Source organism: Colobus angolensis, unplaced genomic scaffold, assembly GCF_000951035.1.
Source record: "Colobus angolensis palliatus isolate OR3802 unplaced genomic scaffold, Cang.pa_1.0 Scaffold162, whole genome shotgun sequence".
NCBI classification, from domain to species: Eukaryota; Metazoa; Chordata; class Mammalia; order Primates; family Cercopithecidae; genus Colobus; species Colobus angolensis.
The window spans coordinates 1,904,858-1,918,237 of NW_012114733.1; the positions used below are offsets into that span (position 1 = coordinate 1,904,858).

Consider the following 13,380-nt stretch of genomic DNA (forward strand, 5'->3'; position numbering starts at 1 on the left):
TTTTTTTTTTTTTTTCCTTCTTGGTGGCTTTAAAAAATCCACATGACCCCATTATTCAAAGTCTATATCCAGGCTCATTTTTCCACTGAAAACCATAACTAGCAATCAACAGCAAATAAAATGAGAGCCTGAAACTTGCCCGATTCTGTTCAAATAGCTGTATGCTATGGCTTGTTGTGCATGAAGAACAACAGAAGCACAGCTCTACCAGTCATTCCCTTCATCACAACCTCTGTCACTTTTACAGGCTTGCATTTACAGCCAGGTCTAGTTAGTCCAGAACACAAAGACCCAGTATAAAGCATGTAAGTAATATTTTTAAATTCCACAAGAAAGAACAGTTCGTTAACTGAGGAAATACACTTTAACACAGGAATGGAGCATATTAGTGTAATATGACGTTAGAGGGTCTAGCCTTAGGTTTCTCGTGTGTAAGATTAGAAGACTAAACACTTATTTACAGTGTTAGAACTATTGACATCACTGTTATTGATTAGAGAATGTGCATGAAACAGTGCATGAGGAATCATGAAAACCCACTCCGTTTTATAAATGCAGTAGAGCCATGGACTCCTAGGAAAGAACCAGTCTTAGAGGTAAGCTGTTCTTGAACAAAGACACCAAGACCAACTGACTCCAAGAGAGTTCCTGCAGCAGGACCAGTGTGTTCTAAGATTTTGCCTATGACGAGCAGAAGGCAAACATCTTTACATGTTCCTGTTGTTTTAAAAACTCATTCCCCAACCAAAAAACAAACAGAAAACCCAAAAAGCAAATCAAGCACTGTTATTCTGGTATTGGAGGAAGGTCTCCATGACTCCAAGAATGAAAAGCAATCACCTAATGTGTAATAATTCTATACTCTTTCAGTACTACATTTCTTTTTCTTTTTTTTTTTCTTTTCAGTACATTTCAAGTTATATTTCCATCTGTCGTAACCCCAAAGGAATTAAATTAATTCTCACACACTTCTCTTGGATTAGAAGTGCACTATGATTAATGTTGCATTAGCAGAAGCAAATCATTTTTTGGAAAAGGCAGGGAATTGAAAATTAAATAAACAAATATGCACTAGTTAGAGAAAGTCACCCCCAAAAAGTGAAAGAATGTTAGATCTGGCCTTCCAGCAGAAACATCCTAATCCAGAACTACTGAAGAAGCGTTTCATGGCACCAAAACATTTGGAAAGCAGCATATTGTTTATTTTCACAGTGTTGGTTTAAAAGTCTTTCTAAATATGTCGCATTAAAAACCAGAGTCTCATCTACTTGAAATGGACTGCTGATTAACTTTAGCTTCCAATCTGGGGTTAATATTTTTAGGACAAGCCACCATCCTTTCTTTTTTTTTTTTTTTTGAGGCGGAGTCTCACTCTGTCGCCCGGGCTGGAGTGCAGTGGCCAGATCTCAGCTCACTGCAAGCTCTGCCTCCCGGGTTTATGCCATTCTCCTGCCTCAGCCTCCCGAGTAGCTGGGACTACAGGCGCCTGCCACCTCGCCCGGCTAGTTTTTTGTATTTTTAGTAGAGACGGGGTTTCACCGTGTTAGCCAGGATGGTCTCGATCTCCTGACCTCGTGATCCTCCCGTTTCGGCCTCCCAAAGTGCTGGGATTACAGGCTTGAGCCACCGCGCCCGGCCAAGCCACCATCCTTTCTAAAATTTTTTCTCCTTCATCTTTCTGCACAGTGCGTTATATTGGGTTGTAGAAATACAGTACTCACTAGATCTTAGAGCTTCTGGAGAACATAGCCATCTCTCATATCTCCACATTGCAGAGGACCTGTGAGAGAGAACTTACCCGAAATGTCTTTTCACCAGAGTGGGTAAAGAGATTTGCCAGAAGGAGACTTTCATTCCATGTACTACCTTCTTACAAATAGGTATCAAAATATAAGAGGAACCTCAGCATTATTTTCAGGATATGGAATATTGGCTTGATAATTTGCTCTACCAGCTATTTGATTTTGTTTTCAATTACCTCTTTTTCAAAATATTAATTCTTTCTCATTTATTGAGACAGAATATCTTGCTCTGTCTCCCAGGCTGAAGTGTGGTGGTGCATTCATGGCTCACTACAGCCTTGACTTCCTGGACTCAAATGATCCTCCCACCTCAGGCTCCCAGGTAGCTGGGACTACAGGCATGCACTACCACATCCAGCCAAGTTTTTAGTTTTTTGTAGAGACAGGGTCTCTTTACCATGTTGCCCAGGCTTGTCATGTCCTGTTCTCAAGAAATCTTCCTGCCTCAGCCTCCCCAAAGTGTTGGAATTATAGACATGAGCCACCACGCCAGCCTAATTTTTTATTTTTGTTTCTTGTAGAGACAGGGTCTCACCATGTTGCTCAGGCTGGCTCAAACTCCTGGGCTCAAGTGATCCTTCTGCCTCAGCCTCTCAAAGTGTGGGGATTACAGGCATGAACTACCACACTTTGTCCAATTCCTAAATTCTTAAAGCATTTAGTGATAGTATTGATTCCTGGTGCCTAGTAGTCTTAAGGCAGCATTTTTGTATTCTTATCCTGGGAAGTGCAATCATTATTCAGTAGCAGCATACCCCCTTCTTATAAAACAAAAGAGAATTTATTCAAAATTGAGCAGTATGCAAAAAAATCCCAATTCATTACATATTAACTGATTAACATTTTTTCGCAAAGAGAATTGGATGGATCTGATTCCCTGTCTTTAGGAATGATTCTCGTGTGCATCTTCTCCGTCCTCAGATGCATTGTTCAGACACATTTGCTTTCCTTGATAAGGGGGGATGTGGCACAGGGCCCAGTTGATGAATCTTCTGAGTCATTTAGCCCAGATTTCTCCATTCTGATTTTTCTTGGAAAAAAAGTTTTCTGTATATTGGCAGCTGAGTGAGGCACTTAGCCAGAATCCTTTTAATCAATTCTTTAATGTTGCTAACTGCTATATTAAAATTTTGGAAGTGGGTTTTTCCTGTTAGATGGATTCATTCTTGGCTCAGAACCAAATCGTATGGATATGTAAGATGTGTGTACGTCCCAGTGTTTGTAACCTGAGAATTTTATTTAACCTGTCATTTGAATCTATAGTAATCTGGTGTTGGGGAGGAATAGGATCTTTATCAACAAAGGGCTGCCAAAACCCCAACTGCTTCTTGAGTAGCTGTAATAGATGAATAATGTTACAACCAACCGTGCATTTCAAGTTTTGCTCAAAAGGCTTTTCAGCTAATGCTGGTGGTATTTCATATCCATGTGTTCATCTCAGAGTGCGGTAGTTTCCATCTGACTTTTATTACCTTTCTTGAGAGGATCAACTTTACAACTGGAATCAGAAAAGCAGTCAAAGTCATTGCAAGTGGCAATCAGTGAAATATAACAATTTTAGCTTGGGAACATATGTTTCATTATAAAGAAAAAAAAAATGGTTACCCTATAATTCCAAGACTCGTATTTCCCAGGGTAGAAGGGATCATGCACAAGTTCTAGTGTACCTTCATATCATGCTGATATTCCTCTAAAGTGCTTATTCCCCGCTACAGATAACCAGCTCATGACCTTCCAAGGAAACTTAACTCCCTTTTTGATTCTGACCACTTGAAAATGCTTTATTGTTTCTGTAGTTACATCTTTCAAAATTTAAAACTTGGAACTCAACAGAGTAAATCTAAACCTCTCTTCTACTCACAGGCAGCTCTCATCCCAATTCCTACCCTTTGCTTTGCTAGGCTATAATATACATTCTTTCTCATATGGAGTAACTTTGATTCCCTTAATCACTGTGGCTACTCTACTTGGAAGAAGCTCAAATTTGCCTCTGTCTTTCTTAAAGGCATGTGCTGATGGAAAACTAGGCTTTAAATCACAATATCTACATTAAGTTTCATCTCTGCTACTGATTACATGTTGGAACTGGGGCAAATTATTTACTCTTTTTTTGTCACTAGGGTAGCAAAGGTGAATAAAAGAGACGTGGTCAAAACAGGCAATAAGTAAATTAACAAACAAGTAAATAGATAATTACAACCTGTAATCAGTAGTATAAAAGGGCTGTCAAGGGACTTCTGATGTCTCAGGATACTCCAGGGCAGGCCTTCTGGGATGGAGGCTGGGTGTTTTATGATGGGAAGGAGACAGAGTATATTCTAGGATGTGGATTGCACTAAGGGGGGAAATAAATGTTTTCTAATCATTGAAGCAGGCCAGTGTCTAGAGTTTTAAAGGCAAGGAGGTGAGTGGAATGAGATGAGTCTGGGAAGTTGCAGAGCTTTGTAAGCGATGTTCAGAGTTTGGATTTTATTTGAAGTATAAGGGAAAGCCATTGTTGGGTTTAAAGAAGTTACAGTGTCTGAAATAAATTTTTTAAAATTGCTCTCAGGGTAGATAGAGAACAAACTGGAGAGGACAAAAGTAGAAGTTCGATATCCAATTAGGAGGCAGTTTTTGTAATCCAAGAAGTTCATGTGCTGCTTACAACAAATCATGAGTTTTAAATGAGAAGCAATACTTTACGGAGGTCATGACGCATACGAGTAGCCTATGATTAAACCTGACTCCACGAGTTTGAGCAGCTTGCTCAAGTTTCTTTAACTTCTTTGCACCTCAGTTTTCTCCTGACAGGACTCATGACAGGACTTACTGCAGAGTTGTTGTAAATATTAAATGAGTTTATATATAAGTTTCCTGTTAACTAAATCTACAAAGAATTTTTCTCTATTATGGTGTGTTCCACCCTATTTTGTATTTTCAGACTCAGGCATTCTTTTATCTCGTTTTTGTCTGGGAAGCACATGGGTGAGGAATGTTACCAGATTATTTATTGTTCTTTGCAAACTATTTCTTTGCCAGTACAACAGAGAAAACCAACAACCAGTGAAAGAAAAGCAATTCTATGGACCTTCTATTGTATTTTTTCTTGGTCATATTATGAAGACCTGACACTTTTTTTCAGTACATTTTTTTTCCATGATGGTTCTAATAGGACCTGTTTTTTTTAATCTTGCTTAAAACCTGACCTTCAATATATTGTGACTCCTCTAGTGTAAGGTGGAACAATAAGATAACACTGCCCTTAGGTCATGTCCCAGGCTATTTCCTCTTGTGATGTGCTCACCTGGTTGAATAACACTCCTTGTTTTCCAGGGATCCCAGGAAGTGACTATGTGAATGCCAACTACATAGATGGCTATAGGAAACAAAATGCCTATATTGCAACACAGGGATCTCTCCCCGAAACATTTGGGGACTTTTGGAGAATGATATGGGAACAACGGAGTGCCACAGTTGTCATGATGACAAAACTAGAAGAAAGATCAAGGGTAAGAATAAGTATCCACCTCTTTCATTTTAAAACTTTTCCCTCAGAGCCCCTATGTTGCATATTTTATTCTGTTAGGAATCTAACCTTTCCCTAAGGCTTAACTTTCTAACAGATACTAATTATGAATGGGCATCAACAACTCTAATTAAACCATTCTTTAAAACTCCTCTGGGTCTTTTCAAAAAAGAAATTCTCCCATGTTATGATGTGTGTGGTTGCTAAAAGGAAAAAAAAAAAAGGAATATTCACGGGAATAGACAACTTGGTTAGATAAAATAAATATTAGCTTGAACCTCTTTCAAAAACACCACTGAACAAGAACCCATGGGCTTTGGGGAGAATCCCACCAATATGTACTTCCACTATTTTCCACTTTGTCTTTCTTACAATCTGCAGCGTAAGACTTAAATTCTGTGAAAGAGGCTCTTGCTTAAATTATTCACATTAGTATAAATTAAGTCAGGGCAGCTGGAAAAATGATGTGGCTAAATACACGGCTGAGAAAACACATAAATGCATAGAGGGCGTTTTGCTAGTTTAAACTTCTCCAAAATGAGTAGATTTTAATAATGGAGTCATTGCTTGGTAAGGTCCAAGAAAAGAGTTTTATTCATCATATGGGTCCAATATTATGGTGCATGGCACATTAGTTAAATGCTGTTGGTTTGAAGGACTAAAAAATACTGGGTAAGCAGTGTACGATATCCCTGAGGACATGTGCACATATTGTAGCATCTGAAGAAGATCAACCTTTAACCTTGAGAAATTAATGAAGGAATCTCTGAAACTTCATTGAAGATAGTAGATACTTTCATTGAAGAATGGGGACATTCAAGACAGAATTTGAAACCACAAATGAGAGGTCTCTTTTACTGTGGTTATAGTAGTCTCAAAAAGGATATTTATAAGGAAGAGAGCCTGATTCCCCATTTACTGTGTGAGAGTTGAGGTTCTGTAAATGTTCTTCTAAGCTCAACATGTGGCGATTTCTCTAAGCCTAGGTGTGTATATGAGGGACAATTTAAAAACTGCCCAAGAGATTTATAAGGGAACAGCTCAGACAGAAAAATACTAAAAAGCCCCAACTGTAACCTCAAAGGTGGGAAATCAAAAGCAGTGATAAATGGTTGGTTTAGCAAAATTGAAAAGCAATTAGATCTTTTCAAAACATCTGAATTGTATAGAGATGTTGAAATATTGTCTAAAATGGGAATTAAGATAAAAATGATGCCGAAGACAAATATCTGTCATACTTTACATGCAAACTGCATTCAAAAGATGTAAATGGATCTGTTACCGATTTGTACTTAAGGTAACTCCTATATAGCAAGCAGTTTCTTTAGAAACAACTCCCCCTCCAAGCGATCTTGGATATAATAGTTAATAACTATAATAATGTCTAACATATTAGGTGCATTGATATTTCAAAACAGCCCTTTTCAAGAAATACTACTATGACCTCCAGTTTCCATATGAGTACACTGGGGCCCAGAAAAGTACAGAAGCTTTGCCCAAGGTCATCCAGTTACCAAGGTCAGGGATAGGAATTGAAGACAGACCGTCTGGCTCCAGAACACACGTGCTTCACCATCAAGCCATACTGCCTGTTGACACTTCTGTGAAGCTGAGACAGCTGAACTATTGTATTACGGCATGCATGTAAATCCAACCTACCCAGTCTGTTCTGCCTGGAGATAACTGCTGGTAACAAGCAGTCATTTGCAAAAGCTGTTTTCAGTAAAACACACATTTTATCTTGACACTGCAGGCCTTCATTAAACTGTGCACAGAAACTTGTTTTGAAATAACCAAATGAAATTCTGCCCCTTTTCTCCCTAATTGCTTCTAATAATAAAGTTAGTTCTAACTGGCCCCACTGCCACTGCAACATCTGATGGTAATGAGCAGTTCTTGGCGGAAGGCATTGTGACTTAAATACCTACAGTTTATCTTTCTGTTGCAGGCTACCTTCTCCTGCAACCCCCCTCAGCCAGAGGAACTTATTTGGAAGTTACTAAATGAACCTCTGTTTGCTCCCTTCATTAATTACTCTTTGCTCTTGGAAGTTAGCTTTCTCCTTTGTTAAATGGCCTAAGGAGGCCAATTAAAGTGCTGTCTTGTGATTTTTATTCTGTGGTGGTTCAGCCTGTACCCAGATTTGTGATGACCTGCATAAGCCAATAGGCGGTTGGGTAGTCTCAGCGGCCATCAATCTGACAATACATATCAGCCCTGGCCCCCAGGGCCCAAAAGTCCTTTGTTCTCCAGTCTAGAACACTTGGGACTAACTGACCAAATGTCCTGGAGAGACTTAACAAAGCAGTGGAGCTTCCTATTATCTCATCTGCTTTTCCATCTGCCTCCCTCCCATCATTCCGATCTCACCCTTTCCCTATCCAGTTGCTCTTTTACCTAAAGTAGCAGGAAGAAAGGGGAAGGCATTCCTGGATTCCCAAACAAGAGCTTGAATTGGCTTTCACTATAAAAACAGGGTTATAAATAGGGGTAAGTTGTTAGTGAAATCTCTAGCTCCAGACTTTAGGAACGTGGTGGGTTCTGTGGGCTGACCTTGGGACTCAGTGAATTCTCAATTCCCAGCAGCCAGCTTCAAAGCAGACATTGGAACTAGCCTGGCCCTATGAAGGGAAGTGGCACCAGTCTTCCTTATAAAGGGAGGTGGTCCAGGTACTGTAAATAAATTACCTCTCCAAGAGCTGAAGCTTGAAATGTCATTATTTAGATTAAGGCTCAGGTTCTTAAAATAATATTCATTCCCATGGTACATGAAGAAAATATGTGTGTGTGTTATGAATGCTTCTGTGAATTGGAAGTATGCTAGACCGCCGCTGACCATAGAGTTGCAGCAAGGAAGAGAGGAGAAAAGGAAAGAGAAGATAGCTTGATATTATACAAGACCGCATGGGGATACCACCATGAGAGAGGACAGCTATGGGACAATTTCAAGTAGGGCACTTTGGAGTCACATGTCTGAGTTCAAATACCAACTCTTGCCCCTAGCTGTGTGACAATGAGCAAGTTTACTTGACTCCTCAAATTCTCATTTTTTCTTTTTTGGATTATGTGGAAGGGTTATTGTGGATATTGACTGAGATAAAGGATCTGGCCAAGTGGCTCAGTGAGTCTCAAATGGTATTGTTTGGTAAAGCAGTTGGAGGCTTTGCAGTGACAACTTCAGTTTCCCCAAAAGATAGCCTCCAAATAATGCACTCTTTGTTCCCAACTGAAAAGAGTTTGTTTCTCTGTGGTTGACGATGAATCCTGACCAACCTCTCCATGTCACTGAATATGGTTAATTGTGCCGTTTCCCGGTGTGGCACACCCATGCATTTTAGTCAAGAGGAGAGTGGAGCTCAGACCATTGGATTCTTTTCCACTTGCTTTCCCCCAAAATAGGATCTCCAGAATAGAGATCAGCCAGGGAACAGACCACAGTGGAACATTCTGGCTGCTACACTGACTATAACACAACATGAAAATCATAAATGATATAGACATGGGTTACATGTAGTGATAAGTGCCACTGAAGATATGTTTCCTTATGGTTCAGTCTTACATTCCCTCTCCTCTTTTTTGATTATTTTATGGTGCTAGAGAATTCTCCTGCCTTAGAGCTCATCTCTCTTTTCAAGCTTTCTGTTTTGCCACAGCCTGGTTCACTTGTTTTTGTTTTTCTTTTAGAGATAGAGTCTTACTCTGTTGTCCAGGCTACAGTACAGTGGTGTGATCATAGCTCACTGTAATCTAAAATTTCTGGACTTAAGCAATCCTACCTGAACAGCAGGGACTACAGGTGCACAGCACCACCCCCAGCTAATTTTTAATTTTTTGTAGAGACAGACTCTCACTTTTTTGCCTAGACTGGTCTCAAACTCCTGGCCTGAAGCAGTCCTTCCACCTTGGCCCCGCAAAGTGTTTGGATTACAGGCTTGAGCCAGCCCGTGCCTGACTGGCTCATTCTTAAGTTGTCGCTCAGGTCTGAGATTTATCAGCAGTGCTCATGTTAATACCTTTGGTGGTTTACAATAGCTCACTGAGACAAAAGGCTGCTGGGTTCCTTAGCAGGTGTTAGAAGTTTCACTAGCATCTGTTTTGAGCACTGATCATTCTTAGTATTTGCATGGCTAAAGAAACCCTTGTAAGTGTGAAGTATGACTTAGGACTTAAGTTGATTATTCGAAAACAAGAGTTCTTTGATTTTCAAATGTTATCACTTCCCTTCAAATGTGGCCTTTGAAGAATTCCAGACTTAACTGAGAAGACTCTTTGCCTATTGTATACGTTCAGCTATCAACCCTGAAGGAAAAGTATAAGTTGAATATTTCATATGAGTTTCATTAGGGTACATAAAGAAAAAAACAATGGGCCGGGTGCAGTGTGGCTCACGCCTGTAATCTCAGCATTTTGGGAGGCCAAGGGGGGGCAGATCACCTGGGGTCAGGAGTTTGAAACCAACATGACCAACATGGAGAAACCCCATCTCTACTAAAAATACAAAATTGGCCAGGCATAGTGTCACACGCCTGTAATCCCAGCTACTCTGGAGGCTGAAGCAGGAGAATCACTTGAACCTGGGAGGCAGAGGTTGTGGTGGGCCAAGATTGCACCATTATACTCTAGCCTGGGCAACAAGAGTGAAACTCCATCTCAAAACGACGACAAAAAACTAAAACTAAAAACAATGATAGAAGCTGGAGATTCTGAAGAGAAAGCATGACTGCTGCCTGAAACACACAGATCAGTTTAAAGCTGTTGTAGAATGTACTGTGTAATATGAAATACTGTTAGTGGGGTTTTTTTCCCACAGTTTCCATCTTTATTGCCAAATCCTCTCAAGTTTTGCGTAGTCCATTGATTCTGTAGCAAGTCATTCTAGTGCCCTAGAATGTGGTTTCTAATTGTTTCCATGTTTCATAACATGCCAATAAGCACACGAATTGGTCTGGGCAACCACATGGAAGGAGGAAAATGTTTGGAAAAAATGAAGCACTTTGTAGGGAAAGTAAAATGTATACAGCTGGGATTTCCACTCCAAGGATATTATTTGTGGATGACTGGGGCACAAGATGGTATCTATGAGGTAGGATTTGTCTGCTTTTTTAGGTGTATATTAAATTATTATTTAGTTGTGATCGTTCACCTTTTTCCCTTCATCTCTCTCCTCTTGACTGTTTCTCTCTTACTCTGTCTTCCATCTTGAAATACAGAACACAGAGGTAATGTATCAACCTCATGCTTAGAAAGTTCTTGAATAACCATGATTAGCGTTAGAAGTTGAAAGGCTTACTCAGGGTTAGAGTATATCTGACTTTCATTTCACCTCTGTAGCCTGCCTTCATTCCTTGCCCATAGTAGAGACTCATTATTTATCTTCCCTTGCAAGCTTTATAGTGGGGGTTGATTCACTTAAAGAGGTTTGTAAATGTACTTAGTATTATAAATGTTGGAGGTGGGGAGTGAAATTTTGACACTTAACAAATGGGTCATGATTTTGATTGTAATCCAGTGTGGGTTGTGTCAATTCGTAGTGAAAATATAGGGCTAGAAATGAAAAATTCTATTCTTGGTTTCCAAGCTATCTTAAGTCCCATTTTCTGTTTCCAAATAGGGAATCATACAAACCAGATGATGCCATACATTAGTAAAGCAGATCAAATGTTTTGTGCATCGTGACTCGACTTGTATCTTAGGCCAAAAAATCGGAAAATTCCTGCCCTACTAAATTTTGTGGTTTGTGCCAAAGAATGGAGGTTAGATGCTGTCAGGGCCAAAGGCACTGGGCTGGTGTTAACTGCATTTTGTTAACAGTTTAGAGAACTTGACATTTGGCTGGTGGAACACTTCTGACCTAATGATCACTCACTCCTCCTCCTGTGTCTTCTTTAGTCCTTGAATGTCATCTTAGTAAACTTCCCCTAGCACAAAGTGAAGGTGAGATGGAGACATGTTCACATTTTGTTCTGTGGCTAAGAGGGCAATTCTGAGCATGAAACAGCAGAAAAAGAGATTGTGCTCAAACATTTTTTCTTTTCCTATAAAACGAAGCTTGAGATTCTTTTCAGATTGTGAGATCCTTTTGGGTTAAAATTTGACAAAATCCCGTTGAAGATTATAAATGGCAGTGCTGTTGTTTTCATTGCTGTTATCGGTTTTGGAAAGCCCAGCCTTGGCCAGTGGCAGACTAATTCTTGGCCCTTCGGGTTTGTCAAGGTTCGGTAAGTTTAATGGAGAGCAAGTGCTTTCCAAATGCCAGGTCTATGTCCTTTTCCAAATGGAACTGGAAGCACCAAAGGCCGTGAACATTTAATTTCTCAAACTGCAGCCTAAAGCGCTGCCTATCTAGGGCAACAGAAACTGCTTTTTTCTTTAAGCAACTTTAGGACCAGCAGCACAAACATTGCCTTTGGAGTCTGCATGATGTATGGGATTGTTTTGAAAGTGGTGGATACTTAATGTAAATAGGACGCTGGCAACAAAAAGAATGATGCTCGTGTTGGCAATCTAAAGGATGTTGGGGTCCTTATCTAGCAAGTTCCACACTCTTGGTTTTCTCTTGTCAGCAGACACAGTGTCAGATAAAACAGAAAGAATCCCACCAATTTCTTGCTGTTTGTTAGCTTTCTGGACTATCTACCTTCTTTCCCCACCCCACCTGCTCTACTTAGAAAGGCAGCCGACAGATTCTGGCTCAAAGCATTCCTCTTAAAGCCAGTTAGAGTCCTCATGGCCTGAGTAAAGAGCTGGAATGGGGGAAGGAGATGCAACTTTGCTCCTGATGACTTTGTACAAAGCCTCTCTCATTCTCTGCATTCATGTCTGTGGTACTCCTGTGCTGGATTAGGTCTCATTTCTAAGGTTTTCAGAAGTATGTATTAATCTCTGTTTACTAGTGCTTAGGGTCCAATGTTTGGTTTTTCTCTAATCTTTATCAGCAGAATGTCCAGAAAGGCTGATGTTCAACTGGTAAATACCCAACATAGTTGTACTGGTTGTTAAAATATTGAACTGCATTGATACTGACTGGTACCTATGAATTATATTTTTATTGAAACACTGAGTCATCCAATGATATTGTTTGGAAGAGGTGACACTGGAGTGAAAGGCAACTGCTGAGTAGACCAAGGCAGAAGCAGAGGTGGCTGTAGGGCCATGTGGGGCACCCAGGTGCTCCTCAGGAGTGATAATGTCTGAGGTGGATACTCTGAGGACTCACCACATGTAGGAAGAGCTGATATCAGTGCTGCTTGGCCATGAGAAAGAGGCACCTCACACAGTTCTGCTCTGGTTAGGACAAAGTACCAGAAACTTGAGACCTAATGACTTTCAATTTAATGGGGAAAGTCATTGGAAAAGTTTACGGCAGCTCCCTATGTCAACTTCTGGCAGACACATCAAACAAAAGGGAATAACTTTTTTAAAATTAATAAGCAGTTAGGAAAGTGTGTGAATGGTTCAATGAACTGGTAAGCAATTTTATGATATGTAATTTGGTTTATTTTGAGAATAATATTTTTCAACTTTATGGCTGTATATATGAAAAGCTGCACTGGTGGTCAAATGCTTTAATAGCACTCTCATTTCAAATATTGTACTGCCTCTTTGTCCTCCACTAATTAGTGTTAGTAAAGATATAATAAAATGGGGGAATACACAAACCAGACTGACTACCAGTTGGGAATAGATATAGCCGAATATTGATTGAGTGCAGAGAACTACACTGTTATTAAAAGAGAATCACTGAGATGCTCTCTGTCCTTATTATGGAAAATCAGGTATTCAATCTGGTCTTAAAAATTTCCAGAATAGTTACTATAACCTGTAGAAATAAATAATTCAGCATTTAATTTTTCTGCCCGCTAAAATTTATGATATTTATCTAAAACTTTCCTTCATTATAGTCTCCCTCATTCAGTGGGTATTGGCAAAAGGGTACCAACATTTCCTTACTCCCAAAAATAACTTTGACTTGTGTTATCTGAAGTTAGCCTGCTTGTCCATACGTTACAGAATACTAATGAAGAACCACTGCCCAAACTTACTAGGTACAAATTTACAGTCACTTTTAGC

General features: G+C 39.8%; 1 protein-coding gene across 1 annotated transcript in view; it reads left to right on the forward strand.

Moving 5' to 3' along the window:
- PTPRD (protein tyrosine phosphatase, receptor type, D) overlaps window positions 1-13,380 on the forward strand; it is a 1,303,505-nt gene that overhangs the window by 1,223,076 nt on the left and 67,049 nt on the right. The window contains exon 31 of the mRNA XM_011937289.1: window positions 5,118-5,293. Within this exon, the coding sequence (XP_011792679.1) occupies window positions 5,118-5,293 (176 nt within the window). The remainder of the gene's footprint in view (window positions 1-5,117; window positions 5,294-13,380) is intronic.